General features: G+C 35.2%; 1 protein-coding gene across 1 annotated transcript in view; it reads left to right on the top strand.

Annotated features, from left to right (window-relative positions):
• The window catches only part of ATRX (ATRX chromatin remodeler), a 261336-nt gene that overhangs the window by 37981 nt on the left and 199308 nt on the right, over positions 1-24047 (top strand). Inside the window, 3 exon segments of the mRNA XM_077768050.1 lie at positions 6075-6184; positions 7793-7862; positions 8394-11468. Of these exon segments, the coding sequence (XP_077624176.1) occupies positions 6075-6184; positions 7793-7862; positions 8394-11468 (3255 nt within the window).

The raw sequence follows: 24047 nt of genomic DNA, 5'->3' as shown, positions 1-24047 counted from the left end.
GGAAAAAAAGGTTGAACACCATTTATCAAAATACCTTTGCCTTCAGCGGCTATAAAGTTATCTCAAGAAGCTTAGCATTTCCTCCTTGAATATGTTAGTTCTGTAATGCCTATACGCCAAAATACAATGTGTTCCCTCTCACCCTGAAAGAATTTCAGATTTGGACAAAATCTTGCCTGTGGCCATCGGGTAACTTTATATATATCTAATACATTTTTTCACAGAGTTACCTGTGCATTAGTGTTGTTTGGGGGTGCTTATTAAAAATGCAAATCCCTTGACTCCATTCCTAACACATGAGAATTTCTGGGAATGATGTCAAGAATGAACCCCATTTTGTTCTTTCGTACATTAAAGTTGGTGAACAAATGTAATGTAGAGATGAGTAGGAAGGAAAAGGGAGCTAGAGCTAGTAATCTTCCACCATTCTGAGCTGTCTGTTCTTTTGTCTGTCTACCCCCACTTATACACACACCATGTTGGCTAATCATCTTTAGAAAGTTCCCATTTGTTTGTGCATGATTTTCAAATAGTGCCTATATATTTTTGGGCAGATTAACAGAGCCACAATCTATGACTCTAACAGGATTGAATCTCTAAAAAATAGAACTTTACACTAAATATCTAAGTAGAAATATAATGCAAGCATGTCTGTTTACTATTTATTATGTTACTTGTGAAATTATAGCATAGTAGTTATATTGGTGAAATTTTATGTAGATTATTATTTCAGTGCTATATGATTATCTTGATGGAATTAGTAAAATATATCTGTATTTATTGTATATTTTGTCAGATTAAATCATTCATTAGGTTGTTGGAGAAAATCAAGGGAATGTTGTTTAGTGTTTTGTCCACAAGGGGGTGTTCTGCTCCTTTCAAGCATGTGGGAGATATATTGAGACTTTAGTTCATAGTAGAGAAACTCCTTGCAGCAACAGAGCTCACCAAAGCTAAATAGTTTTCTTAAAACGAGAATCAGCAAGTAGAGGGTGACTGATGTAGGGATCAGTTGCAGGAGTCTAGAGGACAGATAACTAAGTGTACTGCATTGTATCAAAATTAATATCTAAATGGTGTCATTTGCGGAAGGACTCTGAAGCAGTCAGTGTCTAGAATGTGTATAAGGACCAAAAGGAGAATGAAAAAAGAACCATAGGTGTTGGGGAGGGTGTACTTAATGCCAGTTCACTATGCTGCTGGTATTTGGTCTGACCTGGTATGTTTCTGGAACATTTTATCGAGTGTTCTGTGTAGAAATGTTTATATCATGCTTAATGAAATATGTATTTTTATAGCCATATAGTAGCACCTAAAGCGCTCATGTTAATTTTTATCTTAATGATTTGCTACATCTTTAAGCTGACAGAAATCACACAGGAAATTTAACAGTGTTTACTAATATACACATGTATGAATAAACTAGTGATCTGAGATACTGAATTGCTAGTTAATATTCAAACTTCCTAGGAAACTTAGTTCTATAATTGAAGCCTAATTTAGAAGACAATCAAGAAAGTAAACTATATATAAAGTAATCTTATATTGGTTTGAAACAAAATTAAACATAAAGATATAGCTATATGGATCATTTCAGAATCCACTTAAAAAAATTCCATAGCCTATTTCGACATCCTTTCCCCCAGTTTGTTAGAAACTATATTTTACATCGTATTTTTCTGTCTGGCACAATAATTTTATTTTCTTCTTTTCTTTTACTTTTACATTTAAGTATAGTTAACATACAGTGTTATTTTAGTTTCAGGTATACAATATAGTGTTTCAACAATTTCATACATCACCAGTGCTAATTATGACCAGTATACTCCTTAATTCCTATCACCTATTTTACGAATCCCTGCACCCACCTTCCCTCTGGTAACCATTAGTTTGCTCTCTATACCTAAGAGTCTGTTTCTTGGTTTCTCTCTCTCTTTTTCTTTTGCTCATTTTTTTCTTAAATTCTGCATATGAGTGAAATCATACGGTATTTGTTTTTCTCTGACTTACTTTATGTAGCATCATACTTTCTAGCTCCATCCGTGTCATTGCAAATGGCAAGATTTGATTCTTTTTTATGGCCGAGTAGTAAACCATATCTTCTTTATCCATTCATCTATCAATGGAAACTTGGGCTGGTTACATAATTTGGCTATTTTAAATTATGCTTCTATAAACATAAGGGTGCATTTCTCTTCAAATTAGTGGGTTTTTTTTTCTTTTTGTATTTTGGGGATAAATACCTAGTAGTGCAATTACTGCATCGTAGGGTAGTTCTATTTTTAACTTTTTGATGACCTTCCATACTGTTTTGCACAGTGGCTGCACCAGTTTGTATTTCTGCTAACCTTTTTCTCTGCATCCTTATCGACACTTTTTTTTCCCTCGTGTTTTTGATTTTAACCATTCTGACAGATGTGAGACGATAGCTTATTGTATTTATGATTTGCATTTCCCTGAGTGATGTTGAATGTCCTTTCATGTGTCTGTTGAGCATCTGGATGTCTTCTTTGGAAAAATGTCTGTTCATGACCTATGTGCATTTTTAAAATAGATTGTTTTTTGAGTGTTGAGTTTTAGAAGTTCTTTGTATATTTTAGATGATAACCCTTTATTGGATATGTCATTTGAAAATATCTTTTCCTATTCTGTAGGTTGCCTTTTAGTTTTGTTGATTGTTACCTTTGCTGTGCAGAAAGAAGCTTTTTATTTTGATGTCCCAATAGTTTTTGTTGTGTTTTTGTTTTGTTATTTTCTTTGCATTTATTTCCCTTGGCTCAGGAGACATATCTAGAAAAATGTTGTGATGGTTCATGTCAAGAGACATTACTGCCTGTGCTCTCTTCTAGGATTCTGTTTTTCTTATTAAAGATTTTATTTTTAAGTAAGTTCTGTACCTAACATGGAGCTGGAACTCACAACGCTGAGATGAAGAGTTGTATACTCTACTGGCTGAACCAACTAGTCATCTCTCTTCAGCAATTCCTATGGTTTCAGGTCTCACATTTAGGTCTTTAATCCATTTGGAGTATGTTTTTATGTGTGGTGAAAGAAAGTGGTCCAGTTTCATTCTTTGGATGTAGCTGTACAGTTTTCCCAATACCATTTGTTGAAGAGACTTTTTCCCACTAAATATTTTGTCTTGCTTTGTCAAAGATTAATTGACCATATAATTATGGGTTTATTTCTGGGTTTTCTGTTCTATTGATGTATGTGTCTGTTTTTGTGCCAGTACCATACTCTTTTGATTATTGCAACTTTATAATATAACTTAAGTCTGGAATTGTGATACCTTCAGCTTTGCTTTTTCTTTTTTAAGATTGCTTTGGCTATTCAGGGTCTTTTGTGGTTCCATACAAATGTTTGGATTGTTTGTTCTAGTTTGTGAAAAATACTCATGGTATTTTGATAGAGATTGCATTAAATCTGTAAATTGCTTTGAGTAGTATAGATATTTTAACAATATTTGTTCTTCCAATACATTAGCATGGAATGTCTTTCCATTTTTTTGTGTCCTCTTCAGTTTTTTTACTAGTGTTTTACAGAATTTTGTTTTCTTTAAATCTGTTAAAATGTATTGAGCCCAGAAATGAAAATGCCTCTTTTCCATTTCCACACTATATTATAATCTTTAAGATATTTCACAGCTAAAAATAAAAGTTTAAAATATATTCATATAGAAACAAGTACATAAAGAGACCTTTCACCTTTATTCAGTCTTTGCTTCACATCTTCCGTAAATGAAATTCTGGTTAAGTCCTACTCCTCTATTTCCTCTTCTTCCCACCCCTCTAATGATTATTTTGAAGTTTCTATGCATATTGTGTATTTTCATGCATGTTTTTATATTTTTCCTATACATGTTTATTCACAAAGCATTTATTTTTCATTTAAAAATTTACAAGATAGTATCCTCTATATATCCTTTTGCACCATTTCACATTCAGCATTGGTTTTGAAGTGTGCCATATCAGTAAATGTACATCTAATTTTTAATTTTCCAGTGCTGTATAGAATTTTGTTATATGAGTAAACCATTATCCATTTCCCAAATGGAAGTTGTTTCCAATTTTTTATTTTCAAAGTTTTCTAATTTCCTAATTAGTGCTGCAGTGAATATTGTATATATGATTCTTTGTGCACATGTGGGAGAAATTCTCCAAAGGATCACCAAGTTTTGTTTGATTATTGAGTGATATGTGTGCAAAAGCATGTAGAAGTTGTTTAATATTTATTATGTTAACATTGGATGAAGATGAACATTCATATTCTAGCTTTTATCTTGTTAGTATATCTGAATTCAATCGTTATTTGAAATGAAATACACTGTGTATTTCTGCTAAAACAAATACAGAATGAATCCTCAAGATCAAACACTAATATAGGACAGTATGATTTAAAATAAAATATTAGCAACCTATATAGTGAGTCTTCAAATTCTCTATATTGTCTGGAAAAGTATGATGGTGCTCTTAACACTTGGTTAAACTTTTTTAACTTCTGCAAATAAGAATATTTGTGATAATGTTTGGGTCCATTGTTTTTTTTGCACATAAAGAGTAAGAATAAAACCAAAATAGAATATTAAAAGGTGAGAAATATATGTGTTGTTTTGTCTTTTATTTAGATAATAGAGATAGTTTATTATTCTTTTAATCATCTTTTTATTTGTGAATGCAGACATTTTCATTGGCCTTTTTAGAATCCTAATCTACCATCTTAATTGTACCAAGGTCTTGGTTGCACATCAGAATCATCTGTAAAACAAAACAAAAGTCTAGGAGATTCTCATTCAGTGGTTTAGAGGTGTAATGGCTGTCTCTACTTTTAAGTTTCTTCAGAGATGATTCTGATGTTCAGCTCAGATTGTGAAACACTGCTCAAAGCAGAACTAGGGACAAGAGTAAGGCAGAAGAGGTTTCCTCTTTGTCATATTAGGTTATCTTCTTCAGTCTGTTTTCCTGCAAACACTGTCGTTCTTGGGTTTTTTGTTTTTTTTTTTTTTAATGTTTTATTTATTTCTAGCAGAGAGAGAGAGACACACACAGCGTGAGCAGGGGAGGGTCAGAGAGAGAGGGAGATACAGACTCTGAAACAGGCTCCAGGCTCTGAGCTGGCAGTCAGCACAGAGCCCGACGCGGGGCTCGAACCCACGAACCGCGAGATCATGACCCAAGCGAAAGTCGGACGCTCAACCGACTAAGCCACCCGGGCGCCCCTGTCGTGCTTGGGTTTTGTTGCAAGTCTTATTTGTCCTTATTTGGAAATAGTAGATTGTGCTAATATGGAATGGATAGTGAAATTGATATAGAATGCAGGTTAATGAGAATTATAGACTGTATTGAAGTAATCTGAAGAAAGAAATTGGTAATTTAAAATTGTCAGGTTTTCACACACTATACTGGAAGTTTCTGTGCAGACGTTTTTATTTTGAGGATAAAAAATTAATGGCATACCTAACTTAAGTATAAGGTTGCAAAAAAATTTTTTTTAAATGTTTTTTATTTATTTCTGAGAGATAGCGTGAACAGGGGAGGATCAGAGAGAGAGGGAGACACAGAATCCGAAGCAGGCTCCAGGTCTAAGCAAGCATTCAGCACAGAGCCCGATGTGGGGCTCGAACCCATGAACCCATGAACCGTGAGATCGTGACCTGAGCCAAAGTCAGACACCTAACCGACTGAGCCACCCAGGCGCCCCGCAAAAGACTTTCATATGTGTCATTTGCTTCCCCATTCATTAAGAAATAATAACTAATTTGCAGAGCAATAGCAAAATGAGAAAGAGTTCTTGATGCCTTTTAGAACTTCTCTTCCAGAGTTTTTATCGGTTGTTGTGGGAAATATGGTTTGCATCTAAAGGAAACAGATTAGTATTTCTAGTTCTAAAATTTGCCAAGATTGTCATATTTTTAGTAAGTTCATAAAATTATTAGCTTTGTGTGTCCAGAATATAATTTTTAAGGATCTGAAATATTTAATTTCCAATATAAAAGTAGCAAAATGCTGACTAATGTAAATATCTTTCTTTATATGTGTGTGTATATGTGAATAATGGTCACTCCTCTCTCCTAGAAGATGGGCTTCATGGGATTGTGAGCTGCACAGCTTGTGGACAGCAGGTCAATCATTTTCAAAAAGATTCCATTTATAGACATCCTTCACTGCAAGTACTTATTTGTAAGGTATGTAATCATCTGTTTATAATTCATTCCTCAAATATTTGAATGCTTACTATATGTTAGACTTTTGGGTCACAGTGATGAAGAAGATGGAAATGGTCTCTGTCTTTGGAGGATTTATATTGTAGTGGGAGAGACAGACCTTACAGAAAGCCTAATTAGTGCCACGATAGGGGAAATACTATGTACTATGGGAATACACTGGAAGCTTATGTAATTTGGAGTCGGGTAAGGAACTTTATAGTGGAGAATGATATAAGCTGATATCTGGAATATAAATAGGAATTAGCCTGGTGCAGTGGAATTGGTTCAGCATATTCTAAGCAGAGGCAACATGGTATTCAAAGACTGATAGGTGAAAGGGAGCATGGTGTGTTGGCAGATCTGAAGAATTTATGTGTGTGCACATGTATGATTTATAACTTTCCCTCTTTATGAATTATAGTTAACCAATTCTTAGCTTCCAACATGAAGCAATGTTTTGTCATAAGTTGGAGGCAATAGAATTAAAAATGATTCATATGTGTTGAAGATAGTTTTAACATTCTGTGTATATTCTTTTATTAGTAATACCTTGGAGTTAATTTTAAGTACAATATCAAGGTTATGGTTTCCGTAACTCATTATTGCTAAGATTAATTCTGTGTTAGTGTCCCAACAAAATGCCTCCTTGAAATGCAGGGGCAGACCAGATTTTCCTCAGAATTCCAATTCTAGATCCTTTATTGTATGAAATTTTGATATACACCTACTTAAGTGGACTAAATATACTTTCTCCTTTAGCAGTTTGTGTCACTATTCCTTGAGTTCAGTTCAGCCAGGACCCTATTTATGGGACATGTTTTAGCTTCTAGTTTTAAAATGTAGTAGCTGAATTTTATATTCCTGGATTTGTAATGTGCATTTCCTTTCTCTTATATATGTATAAAATTGACTTTTTTCCAAGGACCAGTCTGTTGAGCCTAGCCCATTTCAGTAATCAGTACTTTTCATTAGTGGGCATGAAACCTGACCTTTTTCCAGCCTTAGTGAAAAGGAATTTAAAGTCAGTGGGACTTGGATTTGAATACCAACATTGCCTCTTTACTGGTTGTATGACTTTAGGAAATTTATTTACATATTAATGATTCTTAGCCTTTTCTCTCAAATTGGGTGTCCTGTCTTGCATAATAAGAGTTTGAGATTTAAAGAGAATGTAGTTTAATGTAGGATAATGTTGCTTTGCTGTATACATAGTAGCTGTTTATATATGAAGACTATTAAATTCATTAAGTAGCAGCAACATCTAATACATTTTTATGTAGAGGTTTAGTAGTTAGTTGTATGAGATTAGAAACTTGCTTTACAAAAATCTTTTATAAACTTTATGTAAGGAATTGTGGTACTTGGTGATATGAAAATCTATTTCAAGGAGTTTTCTTGAGATATTTCTATGTTTGGAAATAGAATACTATCGTAGTATTGGGTAGTGCACTGATTTTGCTTTGATTCTCTAAAACGCACACACGCTCCCTTTACTTTTTTTTAATGACTTAAAAATAAAGTTTGTGTTCATTATGAATGTTATCCATTTTGAATTTAAAATTTCCCCTTTCCCTTTTCTTTTAATAGAATTGCTTTAAATATTACATGAGTGATGATATTAGCCGTGACTCTGATGGAATGGATGAACAATGTAGGTAGGTAATAAATCACAATGAGCTAAAATTTAGTACTGTCTACTTTTTTGGGGGGAGAAATTCTTACAAAGTATGTTATTAGATCCATTTTTTATAGTATCCTCATTGATGTATCTAATGGAAGGTTATTCTTTTCCATAAAACCTTCGGTTTATGTCTCTTTTAAGTTTTCAATAAAGAATAGGCAGATGACCCAAATTACTTTACTATTAAAATTCCTGGCAGGAAATTTTAAGTTGCTCTAATAATGAAAAAATTTTAAATGAGACTCATTTGAGAATAATATTCATTTTTATTTTATATTTTTAGAGAGAGCGAGATCATAAGCTGGGGAGAGGGCCAGGGGCAGAGAGAGAAAGAAAGAGAACCTTAAGGAGGCTCCATGCTCAGTGCAGAGCCCAATGCAGTGTTTGATCCCTTGACCCCAGGATCATGACCTGAGCCTAAATCAAGAGTCGGAGGCTTAACTGACTGAGCCACCAGGTGCCCCTGGGAATAACATTTTCATCTTTTAATAATTTCAGGTNNNNGGTGGTGTGCAGAAGGTGGAAACTTGATTTGTTGTGACTTTTGCCATAATGCTTTCTGTAAGAAATGCATTCTGCGCAACCTTGGTCGAAAGGAGCTCTCTACAATAATGGATGAAAATAACCAGTGGTATTGCTATATTTGTCACCCAGAACCTTTGTTGGACTTGGTTACCGCATGTAACAGCGTATTTGAAAATTTAGAACAGTTGTTGCAACAAAATAAAAAGAAGATAAAAGTTGACAATGAAAAGAGTAATAAAGTATATGAACATACACCCAGATTTTCTCCAAAGAAAAATAATTCAAATTGTAATGGAGAAGAAAAGAAATTAGATGATTCATGTTCTGGTTCTGTAACCTACTCTTATTCAGCACTAATTGTGCCTAAAGAGATGATTAAGAAGGCAAAAAAACTGATTGAGACCACAGCTAACATGAACTCCAGTTATGTTAAATTTTTGAAGCAGGCAGCAGATAATTCAGAAATCAGTTCTGCTACAAAGTTACGTCAGCTTAAGGCTTTTAAATCTGTGTTGGCTGATATCAAGAAAGCTCATCTTGCATTAGAAGAAGATTTGAATTCAGAGATTCGAGCTTTAGATGCTGTAAACAAAGAGAAAAATACCAAAGAGCATAAGGTCATAGATGCTAAGTCTGAAACGAAAGTACGAAAGGGAGAAAAACTCTGTGCCTTGGAAAGGAAAGAGTTTTCAAAATCTGAAGCCAAACTGTCAAGAAAGCAGGTAGATAGTGAGCACATGGATCAGAGTATTGTAGTACCGGAACAAAGAGCAAGTAAAAGTGCCAGTGGTGAACATAAGAAATCTGATAAAAAAGAAGAACCTCAGTATGAACCTACTAACACTTCTGAAGATTTAGACATGGATATTGTGTCTGTTCCTTCCTCAGTTCCAGAAGACATTTTTGAGAATCTTGAGACAGCTATGGAAGTTCAGGGTTCAGCAGATAATCAGGGAGATGGCAATAGTGGAACAGAGCAAGAATTGGAGAGTTCTTCTGTAAAATTAAGTATTACTTCACGAGACAACAGAGGAGGTATTAAGTCAAAAACTACAGCTAAAGTAACAAAAGAATTATACGTTAAACTCACCCCTGTTTCCCTTTCTAATTCGCCAATTAAAGGTGCTGATTGTCCGGAAGTTCCACAAGATAAAGATGGCTATAAAAGTTCTGGTCTGAACACCAAGCCAGAGAACTGTGGACTTGGAGAGGAAAAGAATGATAATGAGCATATGTTTGAAAGTGAGGTTCCGTTACTTTCAGAAGAATCTGATCTTCGAAGATCCCCACGTGTGAAGACTACACCCCTGAGGCGACAGACAGAAACCAATCCTGCAACATCTAATTCAGATGAAGAAAGTAATGAAATAGTTAAGGAGAAGCAAAAACTGTCAGTTCCAATGAGAAAAAAGGATAAGCGGAATTCTTCTGACAATGCTGTAGATAATCCTAAACCTAATAAATTGCCTAAATCTAAGCAGTCAGAGATTGTGGATCAGAATTCCGATTCTGATGAAATGTTAGCAATCCTGAAAGAGGTATCCAGGATGAGTCACAGTTCTTCTTCAGATACTGATATTAATGAAACTCATACAAACCATGAGAAGACTTTATATGGTTTAAAGACTCAAACAGGGAAAGATGATAAAGGAAAAAGGAAACGAAAAAGTTCTACTTCTGGTTCAGATTATGATATTAAGAAAGGCAAATCAGCTAAAAGGTCTATAATTTCTAAAAAGAAACGACAAAACCAGTCTGAATCTTCCAATTATGACTCAGAATTAGAAAGAGAGATAAAAAGCATGAGTAAAATCGGGGCTTCCAGAACAACCAAAAAAAGAGTTCCAAATAAAGAAGATTATGATTCTTCTGAAGATGAAAAACACAGAAAAGGAATGGATAATCAAGGGCAGAAAAATTTGAATATTGCACAAGAAGGATCATCTGATGATGCTGAAAGGAAGCAAGAGAGAGAGAATTTCTCTTCAGCAGAAGGCACAGTTGATAAAGACAAGACCATCATGGACTTAAGAGATCGAATCTCTAAAAAGCAGCAGTCAGGTGTTTCTCTTGATGGTGCTGATAAGTTGCCTTCCGGGAAAGAGGAGAGTTTTAATTCTCCAGAAGACAAAAAGGTTGCTGAAACTAAAGAAAGGAGTAAGCATTTAAAAACCAAAATGGGTAAGAGAGTACAGGCTGGCTTATCGGACATTGCCGAGAAATTCCCAAAGAAAGAGCAAAGTGAGGAATCCTCTGAAGATGATAAAAAACTGAGCAAAAAGGGAACTGAAGTAAAAGAAAAGAAAATTACTGATATGAAGAAAAATGTAATTAAGATGGAACAACAGTATGAATCATCATCTGAAAGCATTGAGAAATTACCTGAAGGAGAAGAAATTTCTCATTTTCCTAAAAGCATAAAACAAAATAAGAATGACACAACTTATGGGGAAAAGAAAAGAAAAAAAATAAAAGATAAAACTTCTAAAAAGGATGAATTTTCTGACAATGCTGAGAAATTACAGGGGAAAAGAGATAGTTGTGATTCTTCAGAAGATAAAGGGAGTAAGAATGGAGCATCCAGTAGAGTGAAGAAGAGGTGCAACTTCTCTGAAAAGAGTTCAAGGAAGCGACAAGATTGTTCATCATCTGATACTGAGAAATATTCCATGAAAGAAGATGGTTGTGATTCTTCTGATAAGAGACTGAAAAGAATAGAATTAAGGGAAAGAAGAAATTTAAATTCAAAGAGAAATACCAAGGAAGTACATTGTGGCTCATCATCTTCTGATGGTGAGGAGAGTTCTGAAGACAATAAAAAGCTGAAGAAACAGAGAACTTCAGCTAAAAAGAAGACAGTCAGTGTCAAGGAGAAAATGAGAAACTCCCTAAGAACAAGCATTAAAAGGAAGCAAGCTGACATTACTTCATCTTCTTCAGATATAGGAGATGATGATCAGAATTCTGTAGGTGAGGGGAGCAGTGATGAACAGAAAATTAAGCCTGTGACTGAAAATTTAGTGCTGTCTTCACATACTGGATTTTGCCAATCTTCAGGTATGCAAAAAATAAATTAATTTATGATTTTACCCTCTTGAATAACCACATTGTTTAATTTTCCGTGAAGCCAATCAAACGCAGGTTTACTGATTAGGAAATAGCCCTTTAAAAATTCTTTAAAGATTTATTAGAAAGCCTTCCTTCATTTATTTTTATGCCATCATTGGGGGATACTCCAAATATCATTAGTATTCTGAAACAGATATAACAGGTTTGTTGGGTAGATGAAAACATTTCTTTACCAGTGTTTAATGCTTTTTTTCTGGAGTAGTAAATAGTAGTTCATGAAGGAAAATCAGACCTGTGCAAATAGTTCAGTAGGTATATATTCATGTAATGGAGATGTGTGCTTGGTACTGGTATAACATAGTGTGTGAAAGTTTTAACTGCTTTGCCATGCATATGACTTTTTATGTAATCTCTGCACCCAACATGGGGCTCAAACGCACAACCCTGAGATCAACAGTTGTATGCTCTTCTGACTGAGCCAGCCTGTCCCACCTGCATATGGCTTTTTAAATTGGGTACATTAACTTTGTGTCCAGTGAAATTCTCTGAAAACTTAACTAACTTTACTTCGTTCAACCCATTCCTGATGCTTGTCAGATTTTGATTAACCACATGAATAGGTGTCTCTGTTTATAACTACAACAAAAGAAAACTCCAAAAAGTAGATGAATTACCCTACTCTGAGGAGATAGAGAGGATAGTTAGGATTTGGGTTAAACTGTCAGTGACACCCCCCAAAACAGAATTTTAAAAATAGTTATTATATGGGGCGCCTGGGTGGCTCAGTCGGTTAAGTGTCCAACTTCGGCCCAGGTCATGATCTCACGGTTCGTGAGTTTGAGCCCCACATCGGGCTCTGTGCTGACAGATAGCTCAGAGCATGGAGCCTCCTTCAGATTCTATGTCTCCCTCTCTTTCTGACCCTCCCCTGCTCACGCTGTCTCTCTCTCTCTCTCAGGAATAAATAAAACATTAAAAAAATAGTTTTTATCATTATTGCAGTTCTTAAAAACCAGTTGTATGGGGCACCTGGGTGGCTCAGTCGGTTGGGTGGCCAACTTCGGCTCAGGTCATGATCTCATGGTTCGTGGGTTCAAGCCCTGCGTTGAGCTCTGTGCTGACAGCAAGCTCAGAGCCTAGAGCCTGTTTCAGATTCTGTGTCTCCCTGTCTCTCTGACCCTCCTCTGCTCATGCTGTCTCACTCTCTCAGAAATAAACAAACAAACAAACAAAACCCAACTAGTTGTATAATAAATACACATGTCGTTTGCATTGTCTTTTTTTTTTTAATCCATAAACCTGACGGTTAACCAGGGACATGTTAAACACATTTATTTATTCATTTAAAAAATTTACTTATATTTCAATTCCAGCTTGTTTGTTCATTTATTTAAAATATAATTCCAATATGCTTAAAATACAGTGTCATATTAGTTTCAGGAGTATAATATAGTGACTCAACAACTCTATACATTGCTCCATGCTCATCATGATAAGTGTACTCTTAATCCCCATCACCTATTTCACCCATTCCCCCACCCCCCTCCCCTCTGGTAACCATCAGTTTGTTCTCTGTAGTTAGAGTCTGTTTTGTTTGTCTTTTTCTTTGTTCATTGGTTTTGTTTCTTAAATTCTACATATGAGAGAAATAGAAGTTATTTGTCATTCTCTGACTGACTGACTTTACTTAGCATTATATTCTCTTGATCCATCCGTGTTGTTGCACATGGCAAAATTTCTTTTCTTATGGCCCAAGTAATATTCCATTGTATATATACATACCACAACTGTAACCATTCATCTATCATTGGTTAAATGATAGCAACTTGAGTTGCTACTATAATTTAGCTATTGTAAATAATGCTGCAATAAACATATCTTCATGAATTAGTATTTTTGTATTCTTTTGATAAATAGCAGTGGAATTACTAGATCTTATGGTAGTTCTATTTTTAATTTTTTGAGGAATGTACGTAATGTGTTCAACGGTGGCTGCACCAGTTTACATTCTCACCAATAGTGCATGAGGATTCCTTCTTCTCCGCATCCTCATCAATACTTTTTATTTCTTGAGTTTTTGATTCGGCCCTTCTGTCAGGTGTGAGGTGATATCTCATTGTGATTTTGATTTGCATTTCCCTGATGATGAATGATGTTGGGCATCTTTTCATGTGTATATTGGCCATCTATATGTCTTCCTTGGAAAAATGTCTGTTTATGTCTTCTGCCCATTTTTAATTGAACTATTTGTGGGTTTTTTCTTTTTTTTTTTTGGTGTTGAGTTGTATGAGATTTTTATATATTTTGGATGCTAACCTTTTATCAGATATGTCATTTGCAAATATTGTCTTCCATTCAGTAGGTTGTCTTATAGTTTTGTTGATTGTTTCCTCTGCTGTGCAGAAGCATTTTATTTTATTTTGATGTAGTCCCAGTAGTTTATGTTTTGCTTTTTTCCCCTTGCCTCAGAAGTCATATCAAGAAAAATGTTGCTATGGCAGATGTCAAAGAAATGACTGCCTGTGCTGTCTTCAGGATTTATTAAACATTTTTAAAAATGTGTTTTTAATAATTTTTTATTGTTTGTTTATTTTTGAGAGAGAGAGAGGGAGGGAAGGCAAAGAGAGGGAGAAACAAAACTCGAAGCAAGTTCCAGGTTCTGAGCTGTCACCATAGAGCCTGACGTGGGGCTTGAACTCAGGAGCTGTGTGATCATGATCTGAGCTGAAGTTGGATGCCTAGCTGACTGAGCCACCCAGGCACGCCTTGTTTTATTTTAGAGAGAGAGAGGGAGACAGTGAGCGAGCAAGAGCGAGAGAGCACGAGCGAGCGTGCTTGAGTGAGCACATGAGCCGAGGGAGGAGCAGAGAGAGAGAGAGAGGGAGACATGGAAACCAAAGCAGGCTCCAGGCTCTGAGCTGTCAGCACAGAGCCGGATGCAGGGCTCGAGCCCACAAATCATGAGATCATGACCTGAATTGAGGTTGGTCACTTAACCAACTGTGCCACCTAGGTGCCCCTCTTCTAGGATTTTTATAGTTTCACGTCTCACATTTTAGTTTTTAATCTAATTTGAATTTATTTTTATGTATGGTGTAAGAAAGTGGTCATTCTTTTGCATGTTGCTGTCTAGTTTTCTCAGCACCATTTGTTGAAGAGGCTGTCTTTTCCCTATTACATATTCTTGCCTCTATTTAAAAAAATAATTTTGTTGATAATTTATTAAACACATAATCTTGAATTTAATTCTGGGCTTTCTATCCTGTTCTGTTGATCTCTGTCTATATTTTTGTGCCAGTACCATACTGATCTTGATTGCTATGGCTTTTAAGTATATCTTGAAATCTGGGATTGTGATACCCCACAATTTGTTCTTTTTCAAGATTGCTTTGGCTATTTGGGGTCTTTTGTAGTTTCATACAAATTTTAGGATTGTTCTAGTTCTGTGAAAACTGCTGATAGGGATTGCATTAAATGTGTAGATTGCTTTGGGTAGTATGGGCTTTTCACAGTATTTATTCTCCCAGTCCATGAGTGTGGAATATCTTTCATTTGTATCCTCTTCAATTTCTTTCATCAGTGTTGTGTAGTTTTCAGAGTATAGTTCTTTCACCTCCTTGGTTAACTTTATTTTGAGGTATTTTATTAGTTTTGGTACAATGGGACAGTTTTCTTAATCTGTATTTCTGCTACATCGTTATTAGGCTATACAAATGCAATGGATTTCTGTACATTGATTTTGTATCATGCGACCTTACTGAATTAATCTGTCAATTCTAGTAGTTTTTTTGGTGGAATCTTTAGGGTGTTTTATATATAGTGTCATGTCATCGGCAAATAGTAAAGGTTTGATGTTTTCCTTACAAATTTAGATGCCTTTCATTTATTTTTGTTGTCTAATTGCTGTGGCTGGGGCTTCCAGTATTATGTTGAATAAAAATGGTGAGAGTGGACATCCTTGTCTTGTTGCTGACCTTAGGGTAAAGGTTGGAGATTTTGCCATTATGACATTAACTGTGAGGTTTTCATATATGGCCATTATCGTGTTGTGGTATGTTCCTTCTAAACCTACTTGTTGGGAGTTCTTATCATGAATGGATGTTATACTTTGTCAGTTGCTTTTTCTCCATCTATTGAAATAATCATATGTTTCTTATCTTTTATTGATGTAACATAAGATTGTTGATTTGCAAATATTGAACCACCTTGCAGCACAAAAATACATCCTACCTGATCATGATGAATAGTTTCTTTAACTGTATTGTTGGATTCATTTTGCTAGTATTTTTTTTTTGAGGAATTTTGCATCTATGTTCTTCAGAGGTATTAGCCTGTAGTTCTCTTAATTTTTAGTGGTATCTTTGATTTTTGTATTAGGGTAATGCTGGCCTCATAGTATGAATTTGGAAGTTTTTATTCTTTGTCTTCTATTTTTTTGGAATAAGTTGAGAAGAATTGGTATTAACTTCTTCAAATATTTAGTAGATTTCACCTGTGAAGCCTTCTGGTCATAGACTTTGTTTGCTGGGAGGTTTTTGTTTCCTTTTTTGTTTTTTTATTACTGATTGAATTTCATTGCTGGCAGTTGATTTGTTCAGATGTTCAATTTCTTGACTATGAAGTTTTGAGAAGTTACATGTTTTTAGAAATTTATCCATTTCCTCTATTTTGTTCAATTGTTAGCATATAATGTTTCATAATACTCTCATTATCCTTTTAATTTCTGTGGTATCCATTATTTCTCCCCTTTAATTTTTTATTTTGTTTGAGTCCTCTCATTTGTTTTGATGTGTATGATAAAGGTGTATCAGTTTTGTTGATCTTTTCAAAGAATCAGCTTCTGGTTTCATTGATCCATTGTTTTTTTAGTTTCTTTTTTGTTTTTGCTCACATCTTCATTATTTTTTCTTCTACTGGTTTTGTGTTTCATTGGTTCTTTTTGTAGCTTCCTTACGTTTAAAAATATTCTCTTATTTATTTGAGATTTTTCTTTCTTTTTTTTTTTAATGTTTTATTTGTTTCTGAGAGGAGGCAGCATGAGCAGCAGAGGGTGAGAGAGAGAGAGAAAGAGAGAGAGGGAGACACAGAATCTGAAAGAGGCTCCAGGCTCTGAGCTAGCTGTCAGCACAGAGCCCAAAGTGGGGCTCGAACCCACGAATCGTGATATCATGACCTGAGCCGAAGTCGGCCGCCCAACCGACTGAGCCACTCAGGCATCCCGAGACTTTTCTTGTTCTTAAAGTAGGTCTGTATTGTTAGAAACTTCCCTCTTGGAATAACTTTTGCTGCATGCCAGAGATTTTCAAACATTGTGTTTTCATTTTCATTTGTCTCCATGCATTTTTTAAATTTTTCTCTCTGGTATCTTGGTTGACACATTCATTGTTTAGTAGTGTGTTATTTAACCTTCATATATTTGTTTTCTTGCAGATTTTTTCTTGTAGTCGATTCTAGTTTCATAGCATTATGGTTGGAAAGGATACATGGTATGACTTTGATCTTGTTGAATTTGTTAAGACTTTTATGGCCAAACATGTATGTGATTTAGTATGTACAGTGTTCCATGTTCAAATGAAAAGGATTGTATTGTGCCATTTTAGGATACAATGTTCTGAACATATCTGTTAGATCCATCTGGTCCAAAGTGTCCTTCAAAGGACTGTTTCTGTGTTGATTTCTATGTGAATGAGCATCCATTGATAAAAGTGGGGAATTGAAGTACTCTGCTATTATTGCGTTACTATTGATTACTTTCTTTATGTTTGTTATTAGCTCCTTTATATTTTTGGGTGCTCGTATGTTGGATTCATAACCATTTACAGTTATTATACCTTTTTGGATTGTAGTATTTATGATTATATGGAATTCTTTGTCTCTTGTTACCATCTTTGTTTTAAAGTCTGTTGTTGCTACCTGGCTTTCTTTTTACATCTATTTGCATGATAAATGTTTTTCCATCCCTTCACTTTCAATCTACATGTGTCTTTAAGTCAGAAATGAATCTCTTGGAAGCAGCATATAGATGGGTCTTGCTTTGTTATCCATTTAGTCATCCTATGTGTTTTGGTTGTAGTAGTACATTTACTTTCCTGTAAAAAGTACATAAAATGTACAAATGTACAAAGTAGTACATTTACTTTTTTTGTTTTTAATTTTTTTTATGTTTTATTTATTTCTGAGAGAGACAGACAGCGTGAGCAGGGGAGGGTCAGAGAGAGAGGGAGATACAGAATCTGAAACAGGCTCCAGACTCTGAGCTAGCTGTCAGCACAGAGCCTGATGCAGGGCTCGAACCCACGAACTGTGAGATCATGACCTGAGCCGAAGTCGGACGCTTAACCAACTGAGCCACCCAGGTGCCCCAGTACATTTACTTTCAAAGTAATTACTGATAGGAATGTATTATCATTCTGTTACTTCTTTCATGGTTGTTTTTGTAGTTTTTATGTGTTCCTTCTCTTGCTCTCTTTCATCTTTTGTTGGCTTTCATTAGTGATGTACTTGGATTCCTTTCTCTAGTTTTTTTTTGCATGTCTATTAGTTGTTTTTGATTGTAGTTATCATTAGATTTATATATAGCATCTTCTGCCTATAGCAGTCTATATTAACAGTTGATTAAGTTTGAATCCCTTCTAAAAGCACTAAATTTTTACTCCCTCCTTTCCCTCATATTTTAGATATATGGTGTCCTACTTTACATCCTTTTTTTTTGTGAATATACAGTTTTTTATTCATATACTTAATTTTACTGCTTTAGCGCTACCTACTTTTCTTACTACTAATTATGGCCTTATCTTTCCTCTCAGTGAATCCNTTTTTAATTTTTATTTATTTTTGAGAGAGACAGAGTATGAGCAGGGGAAGGGCAGAGAGAGAGGGAGACACAGAATCTGAAGCAGCCTACAGGCTCTGAGCTGTAGACACAGAGCCCGATTTGGGCTTGAACTCATGAACCAAAGATCATGACCTGAGCTGAAGTCAGATGCTTAACCACCTGAGCCACCCAGGCACCCTGAGATTCCCCTTTAATATTTCTTGCACAGTTGGTTTAGTCATGATGAATTTCTTTAACTTTGTCTAGGAAACTCTCTCTTCTGTTCTGAATGATAGTCTTGCTGGAGAGAGTATTCTATTTATTTATTTATGTATTTATTTTACAGTTTATTTTGAGAGAGAAAAAAAGCGTGAGTGGGAGAGGGGCAGAGAGAGAGAGGAGAGAGAGAGAGAGTGCCAATCAGGTTCCTCACTGTCAGTGTGGAACCCTGTGTGGGACTCGAACTTACGAACTATGAGATCCTGACTTGAGCCAAGATCAGATGCTCAACTGACTGAGCTACATAGGCGCTCCACTGGAGAGAGTATTCCTGGTTGCGGTTTTGTTTTCCTTCAGCACTTTGAATATACATGCCAGTCCCTTCTGGCCTGCAAAGTTTCTTCTGAAAAATCTGCTCAGATCCTTAGAGAGTTTCCCTTGCATGTACCTGTTTTCTTTTCTCCTGTTCCTTTTAAAATTCTCTATCACTACATTTTGCTATTTTAATTACTGTGTGTCTTGGTATAGATCTCCTTAGGTTGATTTTGTTAGGGGCTCTTTGTGTCTCCTGCTTCTGAATCTGGATATACGTTCTGCAGACTCAGGAAGTTTTTAGCTAGTTTTTAGCTATTATTTCTTCAAGTAAATTTTCTGCCCCTTTTCCTTTTATCTTTCTGGGATCCTTATAATAATGTGCTTATTATCGTGCTTGATTGTGTTACTGAGTTCCCTAAATGTATGTTTAGTTTTTATTTTTTTTCCTTCTTTTTGTTCAGCTTGATTGCTTTCTATTACACTATCCTCTAGGTCACTGATTCGTTCTTCTACTTTCTGTATTCTACTATTTATTCCCTCTAGTATGTATTCAGTTTCACTTATTGAGTTCCTCATCTCTGGTTCTTGTTTATGTGTTCTACCTCTTTGTTGAGCATCTCACTGAGGTCCTCCTCTCTTCTCAATTCCAGTGAGTATCTTTATGACCATTACTTTAAGTTTAAACTCTCCCTTTGGCATATTATTTATATCTGTTTTGTTTAGCTTTCTTGCTGTGATTTTGTCATGTTCTTTCATTTGGAACATACTCCTTTTTCCCCTCATTTTGTCTAATTCTCTGTGTCTTTTTCTATGTGTTGGGAATGTCAGCTACATCTCTTGATTTTGTAAGTAGTGGTCTTATGAAGAACTGGTCCTGTAGTGCCTGGTAGGGCAGTGTCCCCTATTTGCCAGAACCTGACACTTCTGAAATGTCTCGTGTGTGTGTGTGTGTGTGTGTGTGTTGAATGTGCCCTAATTTTATGGCTGAGCCTCGTTTGCTTTAAGTCCAGTCATCTCGAATGATTCTGTGTGCCTCTGGTGGGCAGGGTTTGGTCACTGTATTGTGGTCCAGTCTGGTGTTTGCCTTTGGCTTGAGTCACACCAGCCATTTGACAGAGATGCCATAGCTCGGAACTGCAGTGTGTTCTCCCTGTGTTTTCTCCTGAGAAGCTTTTGTTGGTGGGCCAAGCCTGCCATCAGACCAAATGTCTGCCCTCAGCCTACTGCTGGGGCTACAGTTGGACTCATGTGTATGCTTATCTTTCCCTCTGCCTCTGGGAAGGATTTACTTTGGAGTGGTGCTGGCCACTGTTGNTGACTGTTCAGAGCCTGGAGCTTGTCTTCCTCTCTCTCTGCCCCTCTCATGCTCATGCTCATGCTCATGCTCATGCTCTGTCTCTCTCTCTCTCTCTCTCAAAAGTAAATAAACATTAAAAAATAAAAAAGAAAACTATTTTATAGTTTTTCTTTCAATCCTTAAGTTAGGATTTTCCATTTATCCCAGTTGGATTTTGTGCAATTAACTTGAATATTGCCTTTTAATAAAACTTTCAATTTCTTGTATATAGTGCTTATCTGAGGAGTTGATTTTAAAACCAAGTGTGATTTTCATTGCGTATTCAGTTTAATGCTTTGCAGTATCAGAGACCTATATGGATCTTTGCCCATATGGCTTTTAACTACAGGCCTGCTGTCCCTGAAATTGTTGAGCCCAGTGTGTTTTAGAAATTTCAACTTTGATTTTTAGAAAGATTATATATTTTGTTATAGCCCTAGTTGCATGTGAGGCAACACTCCCATAATCAAACAAATTAGTATTTCTGCTATAGAACATCTGAACATTCATAGTTAAAGGACTAAATAGTTTAGATCACGTTTTGATGCCAGATGAATTTAGGCAACAACTTATAAAACTTATATTAAAAGCTTTTTGATTTTATAATTATGGTTGACCCTTGAAGAATGCAGGTGTTAGGGATGCTGGCCCTCTTGACCCCCTGTTCAGTCAGAAATCCATGTGTAACTTTTGATTCCTCAAAAACTTAACTCTTAATAGCCTAATGTTTATTGGAAGTCTTACCAAAAACATTAACAGTTCATTAACACATATTTTGTATGTGTTACATACAAAATGTATGTTCTATATACTATATTCTTACAGTAAAGTTAGCTAGAGAAAAGGAAATGTTAAATCATAAGGAAGAGAAAGTAGTTATAGTACTATACTATTAAAAAATGCATTCATAAGTGGACCTGTGCAGTTTAAACTTGTGTTGTTCAAGGGTCAACTATATGGTAGCATAAGAGAATGTTTGTTTGTATTCATAGTACAATCTAATAGTTATTTTGATATCGTATCAATGTTTTGTTATCAGGTTAATTGGGAAAATTCTTATTAAGGATTAGAGTATAAGAGTAATAAATTGTGAGTAGTTACATGGAATATCCTCATTGGCTAATTGTAGGCTATTGAATTAATCTTAAAGTTTGGAAAATTGGTTTCCATGATTAGCTTCCCAGTGAAATCAGCATGTTTGATTTCAGTTGCTAATTTTCATTTCCCCAAATTTAACTTTATCTGACACATACAAGAGAGTTTTATGATATACCTCTCATTTTTGAAACTAATACATAGTATAATAAGTAATATGTATTCATTTGATCTTAAGAAGAGATGACAGTGTATGGCAAATATTCGTAGAGTGCATATCCCAATAATTCCTTACCTGTGCACTTGTGTAGATTGTTTTGTTCCATTTTGATCATTGTGTTTCATGTAACTTTGTTCTGAAGTACCAATGTGCTAGTATATATCCATAGAAGCCTTGAGAAATGAGCTCTTCAGCAGATGCTAGTCTCTCTCAACTATTTGGTGGAATAAGCCTTGTTTGGATTTTTTTTTAACCCTGGATATTTCTTAAAACTGATTACTTTAGATGAAGAAGATAATTTTGCTTGGAAAATAATACAACTAGAAATTACACTTTGTAAAAATACTTAAGCAGAAAAGATTATGAAGGGCATTGAAAATAAGCACTATAAAAAGTACTATTTTTCAAGATAAGCTTGGTTGTGAGCCAATGATGAATGACATTCCTTTATAATTTGTTCATATGCGTATATAAGCATGGTATATTTTCCTAATATGTCCAACTTAATTAAAGGAACAATATTTTTGAACTCTTAAAATGCTTCCCTTTCTTCCATATATTTAGATGTTTCCAGTTTATTCAGCCATATTTGGGTATCCTATAATGAGGTATAATAGCTTACTAGAAAAATTGGGGCTTGAGAATGGTACGGGCTTGAGCAACCAAAATGAAGAACATGGTCATAGGAGATTGCAGTCCAATGAATAACATAGACATAGAAAAATCATTATTTTAAAAAATACCACAAGAAACATATAAAATTAAAATGGGGCTGTGTGATAAGTAGCAATTGGACCATTTAATCTAAATGTTAGAGGAAGACTTAGAAGAACAGGTAACATTTGAACTCAACTTTGAAGGATATGTCAAATTTTGAAAGGTGCAGTGGAGGAACAACAATAATATTACTAGTATATTTCATTTGAAGATTGGTCTCTTTGAGGTATTTATTGTGAGTTTGCTAGGATATTCTAAGATTTATTTTTGCCTTTCTATATTTAGCATTATTTCTATCCCGAACCTATAGTTGTCTGTGTTCTTTATGGATTTTTTTCTCTAACATTTTGTCCCTATATTTTATTATGAAGCAATTTTAAATATACAGAAAAGTTTCTGTCATTAACATTGTACTGTGTTTGCATTATCACATATCTATTTATATATCCTTCTATTGATCCATCAATGTACCTAGTTTTTTTGTCGTTTTAGCTGTTCATTTTGAATTAATTATAAATTCACAGGAGATTGCAAAAATAAAATGTACAGGGTGGTCTTGAACGATACCCTCCATTCAGTTTCCCCCAGTGGTGACATCTTATTTAACTCTAGTACAATGTCAAAACCAGGAAACTGAAGATTTATTGTGGTTTCACCAGTTTTGCATGCACTGATTTGTGTGTGTGTGGGGGGGTAAGTATAGTTCTTTGCAGTTGTATCACTTGTATAGCTTTGTATGACTATGACAACCAAGATACTGAACTGTTCATTGCCGCAAGGTTCCCTTGTGCTACCCCTTATGCACATCGCCTTGCTTAATCCTATTCTTAACCCCTGGCAACTGTTAATTCCACTTTCATCTCTAATTTCTTATTTTGAGGTAGAATCATGAGGTGTGTAACCTTTAGAGAGTGACTTTTTTCACTCAATGTAATGAATGCTCTTGAAATCCTTGATGCATTTCAAAGTAAATGCTAATCATCAGCATACTTCTCCCTAATTACTTCACCATAAATAGTATTAATTAGATGTTAAGATAGAAGTTTGTTTTTGAGGTGAAATTTATATACAATGAAATGCACAAATCGTAACCTCTTTATTTTACATTTTTTTAATGTTTATTGAGAGACTGTGTGCATGAGTGGAGAGGGGCAAGGTAGGGGGGAGAGAAAAAGGGAGAGAGGGAGGGAGGGAGAAGAGGGAGGGAGAGGAGGATCCCAAGCAGGCTCCAATGCTCTGTGTGCAGCCCAAGGTGGGGCTGTATCTCCCNAAAAAGCTTTATAAAGTTTATTTTCAGAGGGAGCACAAGCAGGGGACGGGCAGAGAGAGAGAGGGAGAGAGAGAATCTTAAGCAGGCTACATTCAGCATAGAGCCTGATGCAGGGCTTGGTCTCAGGAACTGTGAGATCATGACCGGAGCCAAAATCGGGAATGGAACACTCAACCCATTGAACCACTCAGGTGCCCCAGCCACTTTAGAATTTTAGTCAAAGGATAGCAGTGTAGCTTTTTATAAGGAAATCAGTTTTACTGTACTTGAATATATCTCTTGGTAATTCTACTCATTAGTACAATACAGATTCAAGTACTATATTTTAAAATTACTGAGTACCACCAAAATATTAATAGCAGTTTTGCTGTTCTGTGAAACAGGATAAATTAGACATCTGTTAACTTTAAATTTAAGATGGGTCACTACAAAGCTTATTTCAGCAAGAAAGTTATGGTATAGTAATAATCAAATAAGTAAATCAAGACTTGTTACTAGGGATTAGCTTTAAAACTGTTGTATTCTGGGAAGGAACTTTGAAATCTATAAGATCCAACTTTTCTTTTACTGCTGTCACTTCA

The sequence above is a fragment of the Crocuta crocuta genome, unplaced genomic scaffold, assembly GCF_008692635.1.
Source record: "Crocuta crocuta isolate KB4526 unplaced genomic scaffold, BGI_CrCroc_1.0 scaffold864, whole genome shotgun sequence".
In the NCBI taxonomy this organism is placed as follows: Eukaryota; Metazoa; Chordata; class Mammalia; order Carnivora; family Hyaenidae; genus Crocuta; species Crocuta crocuta.
Note: the sequence above shows the minus strand (reverse complement) of the source record. Positions and strands in the feature narration are given on the sequence as shown.